Raw genomic sequence first — 25,566 nt, forward strand, 5'->3', positions numbered from 1 at the left:
ATGAAAAAAAAAAACAGAAAGCAGGAATCAGGAGGCAGACAGTTGGGAACAGGAAGTAGGGAAAAAGAAGCAGGAAACAGGAAGCGCGCCGCCGTGTGGCCGGTGTTAAATATGGAGACGCTCTCAGTCAGTGCAAAGCCGGAGCTGTGGCGAGGACAGCATGCTGGTGCCGAGCATGATGGGAGACATGTTGGCCGGTGTCCCCTGCAGCATCCGTCCACGTGAAGACAACTGCAGCTGATAGTAGTACTTCTATAATATTCAAATATATACAGAGTTTTTCGTAAAAATACCTTAATGGTGTGCTTATAGCCAGGAGTAACAAACAACCCAGCTGAGAACGGGCTGGTTCTTCTGGTTCCTCAGGTTTCTAACCTCAGTCCGTCACTTTCAGTAGCAGCTTCTTCTCCGACTGTCGCCCGACTGTCGGCATGAATACAGATCAGTTCATACAACCTTCTGCTTCCACCACAACACAGCTATCAGTGCTGCTGGGACCTTCTCTGAGCGCCACAACCCCCGAAAACCTCAGAATAACTTCTAAATACCTCCAGAAAACCTCTGAAAAACCTCCCATATATTGCACCAAACATTATTCATGACAGAGCTCTATTCTTCTAAAAAAAAACAACAAAAATTGAGATTCGAGGCGCCAAGAAAACTGGAAGCCAGGTGGGCCTTCCTCCATCAGCCAGAGGAGGAGGAGAGGAGGAGAAGGAGGAGGAGAGGAGGAGGTCAGTGGATGTCTCTGCACATGGGGAGGTTGACGAAGATGAAGACGTTGAACTCGATGAGGATGGAGAAGCAGAGGAAGATGGCGTACATGGCGAGGCAGGCCAGACCCAGGCGCCAGTCCAGGGTCCATTTGTTCAGATGGACGCCGAGCACCTGCAGAGAGGAAGAGGAGAGGAAGAGGAGAGGAGAGCGGCGCACCTCAGCCATTTCCTGTTCATTTCATCCACCAGGGGGCGCCACAGACATGGAACCAAACACTCACTGTGAAGAAGACGGAGGCCAGCAGGAGTCCCACGGAGAAGATCAAGCCTTTGCTGTTCAGATGGATCTGAGGACACACACACACACACACACACACACACACACACACACACACACACACACACACACACACACACACACACAGATCAGACCTGATCTCACTGGACGGGTCCTGACCTGAGTGGAGGGGTTGGGGCTCTCTCACGTTGGATCCGTAGTCGATGCAGAGGGTCTGCAGGGCCCAGGGCAGGCCCAGACCCACCAGGATGTCGAACACGTTACTGCCTATGGAGTTGGAGATGGCCATGTCTCCCAGACCTGAGGAAAAGAGAGCGGCTCAGTGAAGAAGTAGGGTCGGCCAGCTGGAGGACTCGGGCCTGGGCGCTATACCTTGCCGTGCCACGATTACGCTGGCCATGCAGTCCGGGACGCTGGTGCCCGCCGCCAGGAAGGTGATGCCCATGATGACGTCCGGGATGCCGAGAGTGAAGCCGATCACAGTCACCTGGAACCGCGGAGGACAGCTTTAAGACCGTCCGCCTGCAGGTTTACTCTCGTCGCTGCTGAGCTCGGCTGTATTTCACCCCCCTGCAGGCAGAACGTGGCGCCCACTCACCATCCACACCATGATGTAGGAGAGGCCTGCGATCCAGATGGTGGCGGTGAAGAACGTGACCATGAACCACCTCTCCCAGCGCCGCTGGGCACAGTTGGGCACGGTGAAGAAGAGCAGCAGGGACAGAGGCCACATGGCCAGCCACTTCACTTTGGGACAGACGCCCACAGGCACCCTGAAGGGAACCATGGGGCCCTGGTTCTTGTCTTCCCCCTCTCCCTCGCCGTCGTTCTCGTTGTTCTCGTTGTCCTCGTTCTCGTTCTCCGTCTCGTTCTCGGACTCGAGTCGCTGGAGTCTGCACTTGCCGTTCAGGCCCTGCTCGGCCCCGCCCATCCCGTTCTCTAAGCCCCGCCTCCCCTGGGACCGGGCGGCGGGATCCGAGTCGCCGTTGGTGATTCGGTTGACCCGGGTCTCCGTGGTGTTGATGAGCCGTTGTCTCTGGAGCGACAACAGGTCGGAACAGGGAGAACTCAGAGGTCATCCCGTTTGAGAGTCAGTTATAACATTTTGCTCTGAGAATCGTTTGTGTGATTTCTTTATTTAAGACAAACAAGAAAAGTTCTTGATGTGTGTGTGAGGCAGAAGTTTGAAATCTTTCTCGGTCTCCAAATGTCTTTTGTTTGGATTGGATTTGAATGCAAACTGCAGCCGGCAGGTGTTTGAGATATCCACCGGAAAAAGGAACACTTCTCCTCCGGCTAAGCCCGGACAGACGTGTTTGTGTTTGTGCTCAGGTTCTGGATCCTGGAAGGAGATACTTCAGCCGACAGACAGAACTTTGCCGTCGTGTTTCGAAATGCGACGGTACCTCGTTGATGAGCATGCGGGAGGCCATGGTGAGGCGCGTCCTCGGGGAGAAGTGGCTGGTGATCATGATCCTCATGCCGGCCTCGGAGAAGGAGAGCTGGTGAGGGTACGCAGACAGCAGCTCGTCCACCATCAGCACCGACGGCTTGCAGTGGAAGTTAGCTGCAGACACACAACGCACAACGTGGCTGCAGGGCGGGCGAGTCGAAGGCATCCGTGGTTCACAGATTTCTTAAAACATGCAGCAACGATTAGAAAATTAAAGTTCTAGCAATGATTGCTAATTATTTTTACATTTTTTGAACAAATTATTTGAGGTTTCCTGAGGTCAAATCAATGTTCGACCACCTCAGATCACTGGAGGCTGCAGAAGCTGCCTGGACCTGGTGATCTGTCCAGGAAGAACTGTGACTGGACTGGTAACCTCTGCAGGTGTGAACTCTTTATAAAACACTCAACAGATTAAACAAGTCCAGGAGATGAATGGATGAAAAAGTCCTTTTTGATTTATTACATGGAAAAACAACCAAAAAAGATGGAACATTTCATTTAGTCACATGCAATGGATTCTAGTCAGTGGGGAGATAGTAACACTATCCATCCATCTGCCCATACTTCCATCCATCCTTCCATTCATCCATCTGCCAATCCGTCCATCCATCCATCCATCCATCCATCTGCCTATCCCTCCTACACCCACCTTTCTTCAGCAGGACCGCCGTGGCGTCACACGTGACGTTGTCCTCCAGGTCCGTGCTGCCCGTCAGCCCGTTGGACAGACTCACCGAGGTCTTCTTTCGACGGTCAAAGTAGCGATGCGCCCGCCCGTTAAACCTGACCGGGATGGAAGATCGGACCCTCGGTAAATACGACTCAGCAGATTGTTCACCTGAGGACTAACGGAGTCGGATCACTTCGCTCACTTCATGATGAGGATGTAGACGGCGTACATGAGGATCAGGACCAGAGACTCCCACCTGCACACAGGTTTTAAGACGTTAAACATGGAAATGAGGGATTCTCCCGGGGATTACGTGTCAGTAAATATCAGTACGCACCAGCAAACCTTCTCATCGTAGATGAACTGAAGAGGAAACACAAACAACAGGGAGTTTAGGTGGGAAGAAAGTCAAACACAAGAACTGATCTCATCTGGAAGCATTTCAGCATCTGTGCCACTAGGGGGCAGAACTGCTCAAGAGACAGAATTTTTTTTTTGGTTTCTTAATTTTGATTTTGATGAATGACTTTCCTTAAAATAAAATAAAAAACCTCATATAAAAAAATTACATGGGTGTTCAACAGAAAATGAAATGTTTCATATTCATCACATATACTGTATTTGGCCATCGATAATATTTGGACTGAATTCTACATACTGGACAAAGAAAAGAACAAATTCACCACACTGTAACCTCTTGTGGCTGGGATAAGCACTAAAATAAATCACACAGACAACCTAAAAGTTGAGTTTTAACCTCATGCACTGCATATTTTCTTAATCGTGTGTTCTGCACTATGAATAAATCTACTGTGAAGCCAACTGAAGCTGCAATATAAAGATAATTGTACTGATAAAAGCAAACAAAAGCCGACAAAGCAACAGAAAAGTGTTCAGAATATTCATTACAATTAGGCAAAACGTGTGAAATAATGATACTTAACGATTCTTTTCTAATAACGAGAATAAAGAATCTGCTGTTGTCTGATCGGAGTGAATCAGCAGTGAACACACACACACACACACACACACACACACACACACACACACACAGAGTACGGGCTCTTACCGCTATAAGCGCAATGATTGAAAATGTATAAAATATGGAGTCTCGGAGCAGAGCCCAGTGTGAGAGCTTCACTGCCTGCAGGAAAAGAGAAACACAAAAACAGCAACACTTATTCACAGTGGATGCGGTGCCGACATGATCGAATATAACCGAATGTGTTCAAACTCCAGAAACTAAACAGGTCTATTTGAGGTGTTCGCAGTTGTTCTACAGGTAAGTGGAGCAGAAACGAGGCGGCTGTCTCCATCATTGGGCTGTAGAACCTTACTCCGTGACCCTGACCTCCTCCGACACGTCCGGAGGTCTGAACGATTCAAGCTTTGAGTCAAACTACTTGAACTTTCAGCTATCAGGGTGTGAGACTTTTCTATTCAATAAAGCCGAGGGCTGCTTCAGAGCACACTGGAGGAGTTTGTAGTGAAGCTGCTGTAGGTTTAGGCTGCCGAGAGCTGATCTGCAGTCGATTCAGAGAGAGGGACTCATGAACTCCTGTGTTTGTCCAGCTGTACAGTGGAGAACATGAAGGACCTGCAGCAGGTGGTGAGGGTGGACCATCATAAACAGACCGCCACCCTTCCTCGCCATGTCGACCGAACCCCTCCCTACAAGCAATGGAACAATAAAGAGTCCGAGTCGACGGCCGGAGGTGAAAGGAGTTGGCCCACGTGCGGCAGGCACTGCTGTGTTCGTGGAATCACACGTCTCTGTGAATAAACAGCGCCAGACACGACTCGGCGTGAGCTGGAGGCAACATCTTCAACCGGGCGCTTCCGGCGAGGGCCGAGTCACAGCAGCACAGAGCTCCTCGACTCTGCTCTCGTGCTGCGTTCAGGGTCCCGCCGCCACGTCCGTCCCTCCGCCTGAACGTCTCAGCGCGCTTACATAACGCGCAATCTGGGATTGCATCAGTGTTTGGACTCCAGCACATCTATTTTTCAGAGCAAAGAGCTTATCCTTGTAGCTCCGCTCATTTCCATGTCCCCGCATGTCAGGAAGCATCAGAGAGAGAACACACACACACACACACACACACACACACACACACACACGATCCCCTGTAATCAGGCTGCGTGTGGTTGAGGGAGAAAACGATCAAAAGAACAAAAAACATCCATGAAAAGAAAAACAAAACACAGAACTTTTTTTTTTCTTTTTAAAGAGGATGATCTTTGTTTGCATTTTGACTATTTAAAGGTTTAATGTAGAAATAAAATATTTACTTTAACAACACTTTTTTCAAAGGGGCCCATAATAAAACACTTTAATTAAAAAATAGTTGCATATTAACCTAAGATGCTTTTTTAATTCATATTCTGTGTCACTCGTGTGTCAATCTGGTTTTTTTTTTGGCATCTTTCATGTTATTGCTCATTACAGTTATTTCCATCTATTTTCCATACCACTCATGTTATTTATCTTATTATTTATTCATGGCATTGTTTATTTATGTTGTGTTTTTTTTGCCTGTCATTGATTATTCATGTTGTTTCTCTTTTTTACTGTTATTGTTTGTTCCCGCTGTTGATGATCTACGTTGCTCCTTCTTTTTGTTTATTCATGTTGTTGATTTAATTTGCTTCGTGATGTTATTGCTTATTCATAAAGAGACGATTATCGACAGATCATCCAGGAAGATTATTCATCACTCAAAGCTTGCGTTGGTGAAAAAACAAGAAAAAGGATCAAAATGATAGATTATTAAAGTCTGAAGCTGCTTTAATGTACAATTTTGTAATTCCTGTACTTCCTTACTCTATATTTGAGTAAAACTTCAGCTACTTTGAATTGTTTTGGTTACTTGACCCTCCTCTGCTGGGGTTATTTCGCAGGTTGGGTGGAAAGGTCATGGGGTCAGCGGCGAGCGGTGATGACATCATACCTGCCCGGCGAAGAAGCCGCACACGCCGATGATGCAGAGGATGTTGAAGACAGCCGAGCCCACGATGGTGCCCACCCCCACGTCCCCTTTAGTGACGAACACACCTGAGGAGGACACACACACACACACACACACACACACACTGAGTGTGTTTAAAGCTGTGCGTGTGTTTGTGAGGACGGAGTATCGTACCGATGATGGAGGTGAAGAGCTCCGGAGCTGAGCTGCCGGCGGCCATGAAAGTGGCTCCGGCTACGTCCTCGCTCAGGTTCAGACGCTGACGACAGGAAGACAAAGAGAGGACAACCTCAGGACAGACATCAAGCCTGTTCAGGAACTGGTTCTCAGTCTGTCTGTGTGTATGTGTGTGCAAAATGTATCCTCCGCCGTTAAACAGGAGTTCAGTGAAACAGTAACAAAGCTGGGCTTTAATGGAGACAACAGCCTCAACAGCAACTTAGCTGAGACTTCAGCGAACTGTCATTTCCCGAAAGCGTCTGAAAGCACAGTGCCAGATACCTCGCAGATCTTCTCCAGGGACGGGACGAAGTAGTCGTCGCAGACGACGGCCAGAGCGCAGAACATGTAGATGGTCTGTGAAGGAGAGAGAGCGTCAGCGGCGTGTTTCCTGAGCTGATCCAGACGACACGGTGGCGTGTGCGAAGCCTCCACATGTGGACGCCGTCCAGCTGCGGCCGTGTTTACCCCGCTCCGTGTCTCCTCGTTCTATTTCTAAGCGAGTCCCCGAGCAGCCCGGCGGAGAACACCTCCGGGCCGCAGCGCCGCATGAAAATTAAATGTAAATTAGCATGAAAAATGAAAGAGCGAGCTCGGAGTCACAGATCTGATCCCGGGAACATCGAGCGGGAACCATGAAACATTCACGAGGAACGTAACGCGGGGCGATTTACATTTTTAAATAGGGACGTTAGTCTTCGCTTTTAAAACATATTGGCATTAAAAAAGCCCAGGAGGGGGATGGGGGATTCACACAGCAGTCGACTTGAACGTCACTTAGCACGAACTAAAGAAAAGAGCACACACACAAGCACAGTAGAGGTGCTGCTGCTTCTCTCTATTTAGATCTATTTGAAGCCTATATTTGCAAGATTCTAATTTTAATAGCTGCTGAAGTCTGAGGCTCTGATCCGTGCAGTGCTCCGGAGGCTGGCCTGCATTCAGCTTTTAGCGTCTCTGCGCCACGTGTTCAGAGTCTTCCAGTCACTTCCTGAAGCTTTTAAAGCAACACTAAGGAACTTTCAGTTTTCGTTGATTTTGGCGGCGCCAGTGGACAAAAGCGGTAGTGTTTTGCTTGACCGAATACTACAGTTCCCATGAGGACTAGCGCGTGGCGTCATAAAATGCTGCTCCCGGTGGCATGCTGTCGGACTGAGCTCGCCTTCATTTGTTTCCAGTGGCTGTGTGAAGGACGGATAGCGACGAGGTAATGAATCTAATGGTGGCTGAACAATGTTATATCATGATGTGACGCATGCCATAAAGCAGTCCGCACATTTGGAGTTTTTTAGTGTGCAGGGTTCCTACCACCCTCCTCACAGCTGCTCAGTCCAAGTGAAAGCAATACTGACGCCCTCAGCCCGTGACAGAGGGTCATTCAACTAGTTGTAAGTCGATGTATCATCACAAAAGATATTAAAATGTTTTATTAAGGTTGAAAAGTTCCTTAGTGTCGCTTTAAAGCAGAGGTGCCAAACATAAGGCTCATGGACCGAAGCCAGCCCGTACCAGGTGTCGATCGGGTCCGGGAAATGGACACACAGATGGAAAACCATTGACTTTCCCATGAAGATTTCTTAGAAGTATCAGACATAACACCGACTTGGCAGTCAAGCTGAGACATGCTGTTGGTGTGAGTTTTTAAAAAATGCATGTAAAAGTCAGCAAACTGCACTGTTTTTGGACATTTTACTATATTGTACACATAAATGTATCATTGAAACTGGTTTTATGTTGAGACTGCAGTAATCTTCGGTGATAACTGTGAAATGTTTTCACGGGTTACTTTACCAGTCAAGATGAAAATGCTTGAATTAAATCCCTGAATTAAAATGTGTTTGACACCCCTGCTTTAAAGCTTCTCTAAGTAAAGCGGAGTAGATCTTTGAGCTCCTCGCTTTTCGGTTACCTTCTCGGACCAGATCCCAGCGGCTCAGGCTAAACGATGTCAAGCGAGCCTGAGTGTTTATAAATGCTTGTGTGGTTGTGTATCGCTTCAGCGGAGTAATTACGTGCTACCTTATTATGATTTTCTGCACAAAAATAGTTTTTTAAAACCCCAGTAGATGACTCTGTAGCTCCACCTAGCGGTAGGCAGCTGCAGGAAACCTGGCCGACTCGTATTCCTCTGAGATGACTGCTCACGTGCATCCTGAGGAAAATCCACCTTTTAACTCTATAATTCATTCTTTATGCTCATTCCTCAGAAGAAGCTCCGGGTATGTTATGATTTTAATACTTTCAGCGTGTTTTAAAGGTTAGATTTGATATAAAAAGGAATTGTTTGTTTTATTTATGAAGCTCCCGAGGCTGGTTTATAGCAGAAACAAGCTATGAGGGTATCTGTGTGCAAAGAAAACCAGATTAAAACAATTTCTGCAATCAGGAGTGGATCTGAAAATTACGTTTTTTTTTTGTGTTTGTGGCTGTTATATATTACCATCTGCATGGCTCACCACTGTTTCAACACATTTCCTTACAAACAGAACTCCATTTATAAGGTAAATGAACAGGTTTTTCTTCATTCCTGTTCACACTCATTTTCTTGGTTCTGTGCTTTATTGGATTAAAAGTAAAGCTAAAAAACATCATGTGGTTTGCAATGTATGAGACGCATCTGTTTTCCACAATTTATTCCCTTTTCTGCAGTTTTCAGCTCAGGGTGTTCTTAGGAAATGCCAAATGCAGAGAAAAGTAACAACAGCGGCTCAGAAATAACACGGTGTTCATTATTTCAAAGGTAACACATCCAGCCGAACCTCTGGCCATGAGGCACACTTCATACTGTGTCCGATCCCCCCCCCCCCCCCCCCCCCCCCCCCCCCCGCCCGGATGCCAAACCATCCCCGTCCCCCCGTAACGTCCCCCTGTGACGAAGGAGGCCAGAGGAGTGTGATGGGTGGAGTGAACTCACACAGAGGACGTGCAGGGCCACGGCTCCCTCGGTTCTCTCTTTGTGGGTGAAAACGTCTGTGGGGAACTCGTGCAGCGCTGAAACACACATTTCAGAATTAATGATTAAAATCCAATCGGGATTGATCATTTTAGTTATGAAATTGACGATAAGACATTGTGGGGCATCAGACCACCTGGATTTAGAGAGCAGGAGCAGAACAGTTATTAAAATTATATTAAAATAAGCTTGAATTGGTGCAGAGGGAACATTGTGTGTGTGTGTGTGTGTGTGTGTGTGTGTGTGTGTGTGTGTGTGTGTGTGTGTGTGTGCGCGTGTGTGTGTGTCCTCCTCAGAGAGCAGCAGAGAACAGAGATGAAGAGCAGAGGGAGGACGAGGAGAGGGCAAACGGGAGAGAGCTGTGTAAAAATAGATTTGGGGGGTATTTCGGGGAGGGAAGAGGCAAAAAGCAGAGGAAGGTCAGGGGCAGTTTCTCCACACAGAAAGAGATGGAAGAACTCAGCGGAGGTAACTATGGATGGACTGAATGCTTTGGGGCAGCTCCTGCTGTTGTCTGCACAGATAGCTATTTTTTTGTGTCTGATCCTTCTAGACCCACAGCATCATGGCGGTGAACTTCTTCACGCCGCCTCTATATGCGTCCTGTCGACACAGTATGGAGGAAAAACAATGAAACCCAGAAGATCCTGCAGAATGATCTAGAATCTCCTGGGTTGCATATCGAGATAACTCGTGCCGGTGAGTATGTCTGAGGGAAGAACCAAGGAGTCTTGAGGTGAAGCGTGCGGAGATTCCCACACTGGCACCGTTGAAGGTGTGCAGGTAGGCGATCAGATCACGGATCCGTCCCAGGACATCTTCATCCACGACTCATCCATTCTCTTCTCTTCTGTTCCGTGGAGTCGGACGCTTCCTGCCTGATTGTCAGACCTTCGGAGGAGGTGACAGAATGCAGCACATCTCCTCCCACTCCTCCGCAGCACGCTGCAGAGGAAGTCAGAGCTCGCTTTCCCCTCTTCCCTCCTCTGATGACCTATTTCAGCGTGGTGTGTGTGGCTGAGTGGCCTCAGTTCTCCTCCGCTGGAACTTTTCTGAGGCTGACACAAAGCAGAGCAGCTTTAAAAAGCCGCAGGGAGCTGCCTGTGTTTAATATTTACTGTTACAAGACGCGGTTAGCTGCAGATAACTCAACCCAGCCACAAAGACACAATGAAGAAACCATCCATCCCTCCTCCACACCTCTTTATCCTGCTCAGAGAGCTGGGGATTCAAACCAGAGGCAGTCCTGAGCCAACCACTACACCACAAAGGTTATTCTATCAATTCAATTTGATTCTATTACATTTTGAATATGTTCAGCTCTAAAATGCTGACTTTAATCAAATAAATAACAGTTTCAAACTGTTTTTCCTATGATTTATTCACATAAATGACAGAAAAAGGAACGTTTGGAGTTTCTGCTCCATGCTCTGAGTGTCCTGCGTGCCTTCTGCACGCCACCTGCTTCCCCAATCACTGGCTTACAGTATCTTTAAAGCACGGTGGAGGCACCATCATGCTGCAGGGCTGCTTCGCTTCCTGTGGCACTGAAGCTGCTGAACGAGTCGAAGTTAATGTGAAATCTGAAGATATTTCAGAGAGAGACGCGCAGCTTCAAGGCATTAGGGTCGAAGGTCAGACAGTAACAGTTGCAAGACGGTTCTCAACCTGCAGTCTGAGACCCCATTCAGGACACATCAAACATCACAGGGGGGGGTCTGAGGATTTGTCGCAGTGGTTCTTAAAACTGTTTTAGTAAACAGAGCTGGGTTTGATTCTCTCATATGGGAAGTTTATAATTCACGCAGCAACAAGAAAAATCTGAGAATCAGGGGTCAGCCTTTTCCTCAGTTCCTATCATTCTAGAAAAGAACTCCTAATAACGCTGGCAAATTCTGGTAGAATCATGAATTGTTTGGTGAAAATCTGTATTTTTTCCATTGAATTTTTGAGCAATGGAGACCAGTCACAATGCTAAAATAAACTTTTTCCAAAACAGAATTGATATATTGAAGAACATCGTTGTGGAGAGGAGGACCATGTTCATGCCGATTGCCGGCGTCTCGGCCTCTTTACATCCACATTTTGAATCCCGGCGGACGCTCGCAGCGTCTTTCAGAGCTATTTATATCCGTCATGGAGATGGGGTCGAAAAGGTGGAGCAACGCTTGAGAATCTTGGGGGAATTCCTGCAATCTCTCCTGTTTAAATATTAAAAAAATAGAGCCAGGACTCCCCTCCCACCCCCTCCGCCCTCCCTCCAGCCCCAGTTACAGCCTCCGCTCCACCATCATCTGCTTCTTGCAGTGTACTAGGCAGATGTCCACTTCATCTGTCAGAACATGGCAACGTGCGGAAGTAAGTTCAGCTAACATCCAGATTAAAGAGCATCTTCTAGGACCAAGCGAGAGTCGCCTCGTCCGACATTTCAAACTATTGGAAAAGTGCCATCTTGAAGTTCTAATGAATGAAGCAGCTCAGCATCGCAGCGCTCCTCGGCGCTGGTCTCACTGATGCTACCTCTGGTTGCTCTTACATAACGGAGGGTAAGAGGCGCTCCCCGTGCCCCACGGAGGGGGGGCAGTTTGGGGAAATGTGTGCGTGTGTGCGCTAAATTTCTGCCATGCTCCCTCCTTACTGATGATATAATACTTTCAGGCTGTTGCTATGGAAACGGGCCGGAACCGCCGGCTGGATTTGGGACTGTGCGTGTGTGTGTGTTTACGCTGCTGTTTTGCTGTCTCCTGATGACTAAGCATATTATGTTACAGTTTTGGTGCAGGCCAGATCCGACCTCTGGAGTAAAAGGCTGAAGAGATGAAGAGAGGATTTAAGGATTTCACACACACACACGCGCACACACACACACACACACACACACAGAGTCTGAAATTTACTCGAACTGGCCGGTAAAGAGCTGAGAGATGGAGCGTGTCAGCAGATGGTACTAGCTTGGAGGCTAACCCAGTAGCTTCCTGACTGATTGAGGCTTCAGTGCTCCACCGAGCTGCTTTTGGTTCCTTTATATGTCTCCAAAGCAGTCAGATTCATTCTGAGTGACAGCTGAACATCTGGAGCAGACGTGACGGTTTGTCGTGATGAATCCCGGTGAGTTATTCACTCTTCACTCACAGATACAGTAAGAAACGTTGAAATGCGAGGAGCTGGGGCCACTGTGTGTGCCACGCTTGATCTCCATTAGCAGGTCTGCGCTGCTGCAGTGGTGATAAATAACAGCTGAGTGTGTCATTAATGAATTCAGGGCTAACAGCTCCGCTCTGAGGACGGACGCCACGTCTCCCTCTGCGAACATCACACCGCCGCCGGCTGGAGGACGTCCAGGACATCGCCACCGCTATCATTCCTCTTCCCCACGCGCCCGGCTAATTATGCACAGAGGGGAATGCTTCTTCTCCTCATTTAAAGTGCTTCTTGTTCAATAAATACACTAAAGAAGGAAAACTGTTTGCTGACCAGCACTCTACACACTCTCTAGTTCCATCCTGTATTCTGCTCTTCATATCTGTAGAACAGCTGTGAACACTGGCAGCTTGTGTTCTTCTTTAAATCAACTCAGTGTAACATTGTAGCATCTTGAGAGTTAGGAAATGAAACAAAACAGTGCGGTTTAGTGCAGTAGAATATTTAGCTTAGTGCAGCTCCTTCATTAACTGATTCATCGATTTCGCAGAGCAGCAGGTAAAGTGCCATCCCAGCAGTGGCTTGTGAAAGTATTAATACCTACAGAACCTGTCCACAAAAGACAAATAGTTTTCTTTTTTTTACAAATATAAAACTGAAAAGTTTGGCATGCAAAAGTATTCATACCCTGAGTCGGGACTTTACAGAGCTACAAGTCTTGTGGAGTCTGTTTCTACCAGATTTGCAAATCGAGAAACACAAAACTTTTGGTTGCTCTTTTCAGATCTGCTCAAACTCAGTCAGATTGGACTGAAGTGTGTGTGTCCAGATATTTTCAAGTTATGTCAGAGGTTTTTAATTGGGCGGTGAGCCTCTGCCCCAGGCTCAAGGCTTTTGCAGACTCTGACAGGTTTTCCTCCAAGAGCTCCCTGTATTTGTCTCCTTCCATCTTCCCGTCCTCCCAGTTCCTCCTGAAGAAAAGCCACCATGTTTCACAGATTGTCCCACCTGAGCTCCTCCTGAGCCACAAATAAAATTAATTTTTACAAAGAAGGGGGTGATATTCAGTGCAAAACTTCATTTTTAATGAATGGCTCTTATCTCAGTGCAGAGATCTGACGCAGTTATACTGGGTTTATTTTTACTTCTGTCACTGCGTCTGTAGTTTTGTCTCATCAGTGTTTTTTCTTTTTCTTTCTCTCATCCTCGCAGCTCTTTAGAGCGTCCGGATCTTCACAGACACATTTACATTTTTTTTTCTTCTGATCTCCAGATAATAAGAAAAACGCCACAGCTGGCGTGTAAAGTTGTTTTAGAGGGAATAAGCTCAGCGAGGCGTGAAGCCGTCGTCCTGAACACAGGAAACAAAGACACTTCCCTCCTGATTTAGTAAAATTATTGACTTATTTAAAGCGGTGACGTGAAGCTGCTCAGTCGTGAAGCCGTCTGGAGGCTCGGAGATGTGGAAACACTTTGGATCAGAGAAGCTTTTTATGGACGTTTGTTCAGTAGTCACCAAAGTGTGGCAAAACCGATCGTGATAAATATCAATAGGTGCAAGATAAAATGAAGTCTCACGCCAGGTCAGTGAGGGGACGCCACCGTCAACCCAAAAATCCAAGATACATTCGAACACGAATAAGATGACTGAGCAGAATCAGGGACGTGTCCTCTGGTTATGTGTGACACACACACACACACACACACACACACACACGGTCAAAGCTGTTAATCGAAGGCATCAACAAACAGAAACATCCAGAGACGTTGGCACTCTGCACTCAGATAAAAGATTAAAGGTCCATTTCCCCCCTCCAGAGGATGTGTGCACGCTCATCTCCGTCTGTTTTCAGAGCGCACGTGGAGGGCTGCGGGGGGGGGGGGGGGGGGGGGGGGGGGGGGGGGGGGGGGGGGGTGTTGAGCTGTGCACATGCTCCATGCGCGACGCTGATGTGAGCTGACACATCGCGGGTCCGGAGAGAAGTTACTCTGCTGAGTAATAAGAGACATTTAAGGAGTCCCACACTTCTCCTGCCTCTTCCAAGATGCTGAGCGAGCAGCTAAACCGATCCTACAGAGCCTGTCTGCCTTTCCTACTGTCAAAACGTTGATCTGAGCGTCTATTTAAAAACTGATTTGATCTTTTTATAGCGTGCTTCCATTTGCTAGGGAAATGAGCTATTTCTGCTCGGTGATATTTGTTTTATTGCCGGAGACCTCAGGGGGACAGCGTGCAAGTCAGATCAGCATGAAACTCATCAAAGTGGAAGTAATCAATTGTTTGTGTTACTTTAAATAATGATAATAATAATAATGCTTTGGTTTTACATAACTCCTTTTTTCAGTGAACTCAAGGTCGCTCTGCAATGACATTATTCATTTATTCCATACTTGATGGTGGTAAGATAGACCATAAGAAAGACCCATATGTGTTTGATGCAGCCGAGTGGATGAAGGACAAGAAGAAATTGGCACACATTTCAGTGGCCGGACATCCATTCTTGACTGACCAACACACTAATGTACTATTCGCACAGGGCTAGAATGACCTGTGGACCTCTGGTAATTTGTGAATTATCCTCATGTCTATGTTTCTTTCGTTGCATTCGAACGGGACAAGAGAACGCTGAGTTTTACTGGAATTTACAGACATTACAGCCAGACAAGATCCCCGATGGATGTGTCCTTTCTGGTTAAAATATTGTTTTATTATATTTGTATTATGCAGAATTGTTTGATCTTTAGGCCCATTACCATGGAAGCACTAAAAATACTTCATATTTTTCCTCATTTTTGTCATGATCACGAGTGACTTGTGCATTCATCTCGGATGGATCCATTTCTAAAAGATGCAAATTCTGACAAATTCTGGTCAAAATATTAGTGTATTACAATTTTTATTATACAGACATGATTAGATACTGTTTTCTCCATGTGCTGCTGCTCGTTTGTGGTTTAGACAGAAAAGACTGTCTTGTACCTTGGAAGAACACTCACTGGTGACTCGATTGTATGCATGTGTGTGTGTAGAGATTACAATTTGATTAAATATGATGGGGCCCCCCAACTCAGACACAAGAAAAAAGCTCTTGATACAAAATGATAATAAACCAACAATGTATATGCTTCTTTTTCTCTAAATAATCTGTCAAGGTCAAGGTCAAGGTTTATTTCTATAGCACATTTAAAATACAGAAAACTCTGCCCAAAGTGCTGCACATGTTGATAACACCATAAAAAAACAATAGAAAAATATAAAAGTTTAAAAACAATAACTTGCAAAAATGTCCAGCTCAGCTTGTGTTGAACACCAGAGCAAATAAATGTGTTTTTAACAAAGACTTAAAACACTCGACAGATGAAGCAGAACGAATGTTCAGAGGGAGCTCATTCCAAAGTTTAGGTCCAGCGACCGCAAACGCCCTGTCACCTCTGGTTTTCAGTCTCGATCGGGGACAGGTTAAGAGCAGCTGGTCACATGACCGCAGGGCTCTTACAGGAGCGTACAAACACAACATTTCAGACAAATATTCAGGGGCCAGACCATTCAAAGATTTAAATACAAGCAGTAAAATTTTAAATTGAATTCTAAAAGACACAGGGAGCCAATGAAGTGACTGCAGCGCAGGAGTAACATGATCGAAGCGCCTTCTCCCTGTGAGGAGGCGAGCAGCGGCATTCTGTACCAGTTGTAGGCGACGAATGGATGAAGCATCCAGACCATAATACAGGGAATTACAATAATCCAGACGTGCAGTAATGAATGTATGAATTAGTTTTTCCAACTGGTCAGGGGGGCAAGCAGGATTTCACTTTGGCGATCAGTCGCAGCTGGAAGAAGCTGGCTTTCACCACAGCACTGATTTGCTTCTCTAGTTTAAAAGAACTGTCGATGATGACGCCGAGGTTCTTTACACAAGAACTGTGAGGAACTCCAAGGTCAACGGCAGGAACAGGTTCACCAAACACAATTACTTCAGTTTTGTTCTCATTTAGGTTCAGAAAATTTAATTTCAGCCAATCTTTCACTTCCTTCAGGCAATTTTGAAGAGACTGGGATGAACTACTTTCAGATGTGAGCGGCATGTAGATCTGTATATCATCAGCGAAACAATGAAAGGAAATTTGATGTTTTCTAAAAATTGAGCCAAGTGGCAACAAATGTAAAGAAAACAAAATCGGACCCAGTATAGAGCCCTGGGGAACTCCACACGTAAACCTAGCTTTGGCTGATGAAAAAGGGCCGACGTTCACACAAAACTGTCTCCCAGTAAGATATGACCTGAACCATTCTAAAGCAGTGCCTTTTATTCCAACACATGATTCCAGCCGCGATAATAAAATCTCATGGTCCACGGTATCAAAGGTTGCAGTGAGATCTAAAAGCACCAGGACAGCTGGCTGACCAGAGTCCATGGTTAAAAGCAGATCATTAAAAATTTTTTATCAATGCCGTTTCTGTGCTGTGGCATGATTTAAAACCAGATTGAAATTATTCTGCAATTTTGTTTAAATTCAAGTGACACTGCAGCTGAGAAAGTACAGCTTTTTCTAAAACCTTCGACAGAAAGGGCACTCTTGATACAAAATGATAATAAACCAACAATGTATATGCTTCTTTTTCTCTAAATAATCTGTAATAAGAGAAGATAAACAGTTGGTGGAGCTGGAATAAATCAAATAAAAATGCAGGCACTCTGCATTAGGAGGCTAAATGACACTAGTAAAGGACGGAACAGATGGTTTTTGATTTACATGCATCATAACTCTGAGCCTCAAATGTGCTAAAGCTCAAAGAAATTCAGATCTAAGCTTTAGTCACCTCCGTCTGTGCACCGATCGCTCGGCTGAGGTGCACAGCGGAGCTGGGACCTTCTAATCGGGACTGAACCGCTACTGGTTCTGCTGTCGTCCAGATCAATATCCTCCCAAATCATTCCTACTGCAGCCTCCAGGACACTACGTAGTCCGGCCGTCCTATAATCCCTATAAGAACTTCTGCAACTCAAGCCCCTTTCACACAACATTTCAAGTGAAAATGCATCAATTCTTTTGTGTTCTCGTCTCAGAAAAGACTTGCATTTATACAGAAACGGCAAAACAATGTAATTAATTTCATGTTGGGCCAATAGTGGGCGCTGTTGTTTGCTTTCGTAATGAAAATGGAATGTGATGCTGGGTGGTGCGATGATAGAAGCCGGCGCTGAAAAGTAAATGAAAGTGTGAAAGAGGTGAAGTCTCACGCTTCTGCTCATCAACGGGATCAATCAGAGCTGCAAACAGCGGATCAGCGCCGCCGCCGGGTCGGCGGGACGCCATGACTCACCGGTAAACAGCGTGTGTTACCATGGCAACGCACAGCTTCCCGCTCTGCTGAGGTTTAGTGTGTGTGTGTGTATGTGTGTATGTGTGTGACTCAGTGCGGTGGAAAAACTACATAACTGCTGCCTTCAGACGGAGAAGCGGTTTTACAGCAGTCAGCCAGAACATTATGACCACTGACAGGTGACCGTCTGGGATCCATCGCTCTTCAAGTGGCTGCTGAGTCCTCAAAGTTCCTACCAGAAAAATTGACAAACGTATGGATTGGAGCCTGTTTGATAACGACTGTGTCAGAACGTCTCCAGACCTGCAGTTCCAGTGAGGAGAACCCAGTCCAAGCGGCACCAGGATGCATTATGGGAAGAAAGCAGTGTGACGCCTTGGTCAGTCGACGGCCTCGTTACACAGGATCAAACATCATTCTGAATAGTTTTAGATATTATTTAGACATGGTTCTAACTATTTTTGGGACATGTTTTCAAAATATTTTCAATTCTTTAAAACTCATTTTAGACCATAATTCCAACTAGATTTAGACTTTCTGGAGGATATAATTTAGATGAGGTTTAGATTAGTTGAGGACTTTTTAGACATAACTGAGGCTCATTGAAAATTGCTTTTTCACTTCCTTCAGACTAGTTTTACATTTGTCTTGAGCTGGGATTTCGACTTATCAAATGTAGACTGGTTTCAAACCAGATTTGATGATTTTGGACATAATTTTAAGTAGTTTTCTTGTACTTTCAGACACATTTGCGACCGTGGAAAACTTTAACTATCACAAAACCAGTTTGGGCACCACAGGGGTCCAGTCTTTGTCTGCTCTGAGGTTAATAGAGGACACCTGGGAAACTGTCCAGCGCTCATTGTACAGGCTCCTGGTTTTGTGGGCGTGTCCTCTTGTGTTAGACTTCACTTGACTGGCAGCTTGAGGGGAGTCCAAGTATAACTCCCCCCTCCTACTCCAACATCTCCTGGATCTATTTCTGTAATATATTACCTACTATAATACCCCATTGTGGCACATCGGAAATCGCAGTGGGATCTTATATAACGTGCGAGGTTGTCAGGTTTAAAGGAGGCGGAGGACACAGCTGTACGACCACTGAGGCAGCGGGTTCCAATAAACAAGAAGGGAAGCCGAGTCGCACAAAGCGGCGAACAGAGACGACGTCGTGCCAACGGGCCCGGGTCCAAAAACCACAAGGAGTTCAGCAAACAGTGAGAACAAACTGTAGAGGCAGAGAAAGGAACGTTTCCAGGGGAAGAAAAAGCACAGGAGGAAGCCACACAGAGTCAGAGCAACACAGAGATGCATTTGTTTAGGTGCTTTCATCCACCGCCGAAGATCCTGCAATCTCGACGGCGTCCTTCCACTTTCATCAGAAAAGAGACGGAAGAACGCCGTCGAAAAGTCAAAAGTCTGTTTTGAAGATCTCACTGAGCTTCCAGTGGCTCAGAGCACCAATGTCATTGAAACAGACACCCGAAACGCAGTGAGCGTTTTGCGTTTTCACTTCAACCCATGGCTGTCTGAACAGGGCCTGTGATGAGACGACTGCGGCTCCGAGCGCAGAAGCGTTTTGCGAATATTTGCGGACGTCCGTCTCTCTCCACGTAGTTCGCAGTCGCACGAGCGGGATGAATCTTTCACGCCGTGTGGAGCGACTGACGCCGCTGCCAGAAAACAACCTCCATAATTCAGCAGGAGGATTCGGGACAGTTTTCCTCTGCTGCCAAGGAAGGGGGAACGCGAGGGGGATCGGAGGTCAGGAGAAAACGGGGGGAAGTCAGGAGATAAGTCATTCCATGAAGGTTAGCGTCGCAGAGCTGCTGTCTCTCTCTATTCTGCTCCTTGTGAGCGATGTTAGCTTCAACCACAGCTGTTGTTCGAACAGTTACTATTTCCCTAAACTCCTGCTTACTACATGAGGAGCTCCTCATTCCTTCTGGCAGCAGCATGACATACTGCATGTCCAACTGTAATTAGGATTAGAAATAAAGGCAACTTTTCATTTCTCAGGTACCAGCTGAGCTTTTTTATATTGATTGGTGGATGGAGGAGAAGGGGGCGGGGCCTGAGCCACAGAAGCCAAGCTCAGTGCAAATTCAGCAGTCCAGGCATCCCAAGTTTTACCCAAAAAAGCTCCACAAAGGTGACATCTGTGTGGAGATATGTATTTCCGTGTGATTTTTCTTTGCGAGCAGCACTGAAGTGAAAGAAAACTCCCAGAGGAGCGCCGTCTCATCTCATCTCGTTAGAAATTACACAGAAAGCAGGGCTGCACTGGTGCATTAATCAATACAGTCGGGCCGAGCGCAGCACATTCTTCACAGGGAAGCCCTGATTAAGTCATGGAAGTCTCCTTTCCCGGAATGAGCGAGAGCAGAGGAGCAGAGGAGAGGATCCTCAACAACGGCGGAGGGGGGGGCAGCCTCTGGGGAAAGACCCCTGGAAGGCAGCGGTCACGTGCATGGGGTACCCTGACTGAAGCACACAGAGAGGTGGAGGGAGGGTGGGTGGTGGTGTGTGTGTGTGTGTGTGTGTGTGTGTGTGTGTGTGTGTGTGTGTGTGGGGGGGGGGGGGGGCTTCTGCATTATCCACCTGTGTGTTCAGAGTGACAGCAACACCGCGTCCACGTCTGAATGAAACCATAAGAACAAAAGAACGTCATCCATTGTAAAATCTGATCTATCACCAAAAGTATCCATTTATCTCACGATCCATTTCTGTTGCCATGGAAACAGAAAAAGTCCTCCAAAGCCATTCATAACTGATTACTATTGCAAAATTAGCTACTTGGAAACAATCCATCAGGTTTTCATAGAGAATTCAGCCGAAGGCTGCGAGTCGGACTGACTGCGCTAATTCTTAGCTGAAAGTTTCCAAAATTGTTGTTATTTATCTAAGCTGCTGTTTATTAGAGCATCTCATTAATCCTCAGCTAAAAGCAACATTAAAAAGGCCCCGCTGTAAGTAGCATCTGTAGTCACAGCAGCTGGGATTAATGTGCTTAAATAGCTGTTTGCAACACTTTAAGCTCAAACATAAACTGAAATAAGCTTACAATATCACGCAGAAGGTTCATCTGTTGAAATCAGCCAGCTAGCCCCAGTCTGGTCTGATCACTCTCAACCACTAGATGGCGTAAAAACACACTTCAGTATCTGCCAGTTCAACAGGAGAACAAAAAGCATTGCTGGAGGTTCCTAGGTTCTCTAAAAGTAGAACGGGAGGCAGAGCTTTGAGTTATCAGGCTCCTTACGTGGAACCAGCTCGCAGTTTCTGTTAGGGAGGCTGACACAGTCTCTAGTTTAAAAGCTCAGCTTAAGATCTTTCTATTTAATAAAAGTTACAGTTCGGGCTGGTTTAGGCCTCGCCGGACCGTTTTCTTAGTGAAGCTGCTTTAGGTTAAGACGCGACGTGTTTCACAACTTATGACTCTCTTCTAGTCTATGAACTCTCTCCATCCTGCAGTCTCTCTCTCTCTCTCTCTCTCTCTTTTCACCTCTACCTCCCCCCGGGACCCCCGAGGTTCATGATCTGAAGCCTCTTGCCCTGATCCACCTGCTGCGAGCGGAGCAACACTGAATCTGAATCTGTCTGTCCTCTCCTTTTCTCTCTTCCTCTCCCCTCACCCCAAACAGAATAGCAGAAACCCGCCACCTCTGAGTCTGGCTCTGCAAAGATTTCTTCCTTCAAAAAGGGAGTTTTTTTTCTTTCCAGTCCTTTTTACTTGCTCATGCGGAACTGTTGGGTTTTCTCTGTGAAAGTGCCTGGAAATGACTATTGTGTTTGGTGCTATATAATAAAAGCTGAATTGAACTGAATAATGTCAGTCGTATGAGCACCTGGTGAAAAGCATGCTAACGAGCTCGTAGCCAGCGATAAACGGCTAAAACTGAACACCACAGACATTCGTGCATGACAGGAATGACTTAACTTTACATATGCATATCTAACCTTTACAACCACAATTCCAAAAAAGCTGGGGCACCATGTTTTGCGTCAATTGGAGCCATAATACATTGATTTACTAATATTCTAAAACTGATTTATCAGATGTTGAATTTGACAGAGGCAAACAAGTTGGCACAGAGTGGAGGAATAATGAGCGAGAGCTTTGTGAGTCGCTCCCCTCCAGTTTTCTCTCTTCTCTCCTCCAACTGATAAATGAGCGATGGAAGAGGGCAGGTGCTGTGAAATCAGCAGAAGCAGCAGGATCCTGACAATTAAAACAGCGGAGGGGGAATTAATGTGGGTGTTGTGGTGGTGGGGGGGGTGGGGGGGGACACGAGCACGACACGGGAGGAGCTCCCCTCTCCAGTTCCCTAATCCAGCAGCAGCTCACTAATTTCAGCCCACAATCAGCCGGCGGAGTCGTGCTGCATCCTCCACGAGTCTCCCAGCTCATGGTGGGAAACTTCCTCATCACACACACACACACACACACACACACACACACACACACACACACACACACACACACACGTGAAGCTGTGACATGATTACACTGATAGCCGAGCGCTGGCTTGATTACACCGGGCTGTAAACTGTGATTGTAACTGTGTTCGGTGCTTTTTTCCCTCTTTGCAGCCACACGGGTTTAAAATAACTCGATGCTGGAGGATTTCAGCGGTCAGCCACAACATTATGACCCTCTCGGTCCTTCACGTTGTGAGGTGGCTCCGCACTGAATCCCACTGGTCCGTCCTGCACACCTCAAACCGGTTGTTGTTGTTGTTTCTCAAACTTTTCCCGATCAGTATTAGCTGTGTAACTACTCTCAGATACATCCACAGCCAGTGGAAAGAGAAATCTGTCCAAAACTAGTTCACACCAACTACTGAACTTGTCAAAATTATGTCCAAAACTGGTCAGTAACAAATGAGGAACAAGTCAGTAACTAGTCTAAAATTATTCCAAAATATGCTGCAAAACCAGGCCAAAACTGTTTTTAAGTCATTCAAAACCAGTACCAAACTGGTCTCAAACAATTTTCAACCTATACTCACACTAGTTTAAATTGTTGTAAAACCTACCTACAAAAAACTGTCAAAACTATTTCCAAAATTAGTTCTAAAACTACTCCTAAACTAGTCCAATACTCATATGTAACTAATTTGTAATCAGTCTTAGCCTAGTCAAAAACTAGTTGAAAATATGACCAAAACGGGTCTAAAATGACTCCTAAACTGTTCTAGAACTAGTCCAAAACTTCTCATAAACTAGTCTCAAAACAGGCTGGAGTAAAATAAGTATGAACTCGTCTCAAAGTGGACTAAAACCAGTTGAAAAACAGATTAAACACTAGTCTGGAACTACTCTTAACTCTTAAATCTTAAGTATTCCCAAATAAATCTAAACTCGGTCCGAATACAATCTGAAAAAATCCATCTGACAATCTGGCTGATATTAATCCATCATGGATAACCGTCAGTGTTAACCACTGCGTCCGGCGAGCAGATCTCCCATAACGTTCTGTGGACGTAAACTGCGCTGGCTTCCTGTTGAAGGTCGGATAAAGGACGCTTCTAGACGTCACCGGAGCCGGCGACTCCAGGTGATCGGGTCCTCTGGGGGGGGGGGGCCACCAGGGGGCGCCTGCACTAAATTTAGCAGCCAGAGGCGAGAAGAGCAGTCAGCATCTAATCAGCGGGAGGAGAGAATAGGCCGACCTCTGACCCCGGCTCCTGTTTTTAGGCGACCTCGGGACGGCGTGCAGAGATTGATGGTGTTTTCTCTAATGAGCCCGCCGGAGGGCCGGTGTCACCTGCGAGGAGTTCGAGCGCCCTGCCTCGGCCTTCCGCCACTGCTGCTGAGCTCATTTTGTCGGATGTAAAAGACGTTTGCAGAAAAACAGGAGCTGCTGAGAGCAAAGTCCACAATTAGCATCTGTTTCTGTCCTGCTGACTGAGCCCTCTGTTCGCTTTAGCATTACCTAAAGAGGCTTTTCATGTCCTTCGAGAGTTTTTAATGGCATTAGCCTATGTTTAGTATTAGCATACTGAATTAGCAATTATCCTCCATCTCTGAGAGCATCTCCAGAAATGACTTATTAATTCAAACATCCAGCTCTAACAACAGATATAAGTAAGTGTTTTAATCCCCGCCGGCCTTCTGGCTTACAGGAACCAAAAGGTTACAGGTATTGTGGAGGTTTTCGAGATGAGAGCTGTTTCTATGGACGTGGCCTGTTTGTGGGACATGAGGGGGAAACTCAGTGGTGTGAGAGAGAGAGAGAAAGAGAGAACCGCTGAGGCAGCTGGAATCTCACCGCCGGCTGCAGCGAGTGCTCATGGGAAATCATCTGACCTCACAATCTGGGTTAGCGTGAGGAGACGCAGAGGGTGGAGAGAGATGTTATATGTGGAGTGATTTGTTTCTGCCCTGTTTTATTTGGGGGGGTGCGGTGTCCTCCTTCTTTCATCCCGTCTCCGTCCCTCCTACCTGGAATGGTGCAGTTCCTGGCCGCTTCCTCCTCAGCCTCCTCCAGGCTGCTGCTGTTGTGCGTCTCCTGCAGCAGCCTCCTCCCCCCCGGCGGCCGGGGGTCCGCACCGCCACCGCCGCCTGGCACCTCCACACCTAAAGGACGCACCGAGAGACGCATGACTGAGAACGTGGTCCAAATCGGCCCTAAACTAACCCCATCAGCTCAAAACTACTCCTCGTAAACTAGTTTCAAAACTACTAAACTCATCCAAAGTTAGTGTGAAACTAGTCTGTAATCAGTCTGATATGAAACTAGTTAAACTGTTGAAAATATGCCCCAAATCAGTCTAAAACTAATCTTAAATGATCAGAAAATAAAGTCCAAAACCATTTTGAAAGCTAGTCTCAAAAACAATCTGAACCCAGTTCAAGAACTAGACTGAAATTAAACTACAGTTACTCCCAAACGCATCCAAAGCTAGTCCAAAGCTGGACTGATACCTATCATAAATGAGTTTAAACCAAGTCCCAAACTACCAGTGTTTACAAGTCTTAAACTATTCCAAAACCACTCTCACATTCATCTCAAACCAGTATGAATGAAGTTAGTGTGAAATGGGTTGTCAACTGGCCTCAGACCAGTCTAAACCCAGTCTGAATCCACTCCAAACGCTCTGATTCTGGTCTTAACTCACAGTAAAATACGCCTCATGCCACAACTACTTTCAAATTAATCCAAAACCAGTAGTGTTGAAATACTCTTAAAGTTGAGGAGTAGGCTGAAATTGTCCTACAAGGAGTCAAAATAGTGGAACATATGCCCAAAATTGCATTGAAACTGTTGTGAAACTATTAAATTTGTGAAGAACTAGTTCAAAACTGGGAAGAAAGCAGTCTGGAACCAGTTCTGTCCGAGTCCGAAATGAGTCGAAAAACAGTTGAAAGTCCAACTCTACTTATCTGTAATGAGTGCGAAACCCTTCAGTTTCCTGATATAAATCACATTTTCAACATCTCAGATAAAACATGCAAACTCTACGCAGAAATTCTGGAATCGAATGCAAGCATAGGGTCCGTGGACCGAAGCCGGCCCCTCAGAGGGCCCGTCCCAGGATATAAAACGAAAACGAGACAGAAAAGCAGTCGCTGTCTCTGACTCAGAATAAGTGGCGCCAACAGACTGAAACTAGAGCCGACGGCTAGCTTAACGTAGCGTTAGCATCAAAGCTAAGCAAGGGGTGCAGCTTGTTTGGGTTTTCCAAAGTTAGACAAACTGTTCAATGGTTAATCGTTAAAACTGAAAGAATCTCATTAAGTTTTCTAAAAACTTTAAAATTTCTTTTTAAACTGGTTTGGAGGAAAATGAGTCCCTGACACCGACTGGTCACAGGT

The 25,566-nt window shown here is 46.2% G+C and overlaps 1 protein-coding gene across 1 annotated transcript; it reads right to left on the minus strand.

The window, feature by feature from the left end:
* Positions 1-678: 678 nt before the first annotated feature.
* On the minus strand, positions 679-24,247 carry LOC115390811 (sodium/potassium/calcium exchanger 3-like). Its single transcript, XM_030094816.1, has 15 exons — positions 24,193-24,247; positions 9,240-9,316; positions 6,608-6,682; positions 6,281-6,365; positions 6,089-6,192; positions 4,210-4,284; positions 3,478-3,503; positions 3,343-3,396; positions 3,120-3,253; positions 2,421-2,581; positions 1,613-2,050; positions 1,387-1,501; positions 1,202-1,314; positions 998-1,063; positions 679-888 (listed from the first exon to the last, which is right to left on the minus strand). Exons 3-15 carry the CDS (start codon positions 6,671-6,673, stop codon positions 736-738), a joined length of 1,590 nt encoding a protein of 529 aa, XP_029950676.1. The 5' UTR covers positions 6,674-6,682; positions 9,240-9,316; positions 24,193-24,247; the 3' UTR covers positions 679-735.
* Between the last annotated feature and the right edge of the window lie 1,319 nt (positions 24,248-25,566).

The sequence above is a fragment of the Salarias fasciatus genome, chromosome 6, assembly GCF_902148845.1.
Source record: "Salarias fasciatus chromosome 6, fSalaFa1.1, whole genome shotgun sequence".
NCBI classification, from domain to species: Eukaryota; Metazoa; Chordata; class Actinopteri; order Blenniiformes; family Blenniidae; genus Salarias; species Salarias fasciatus.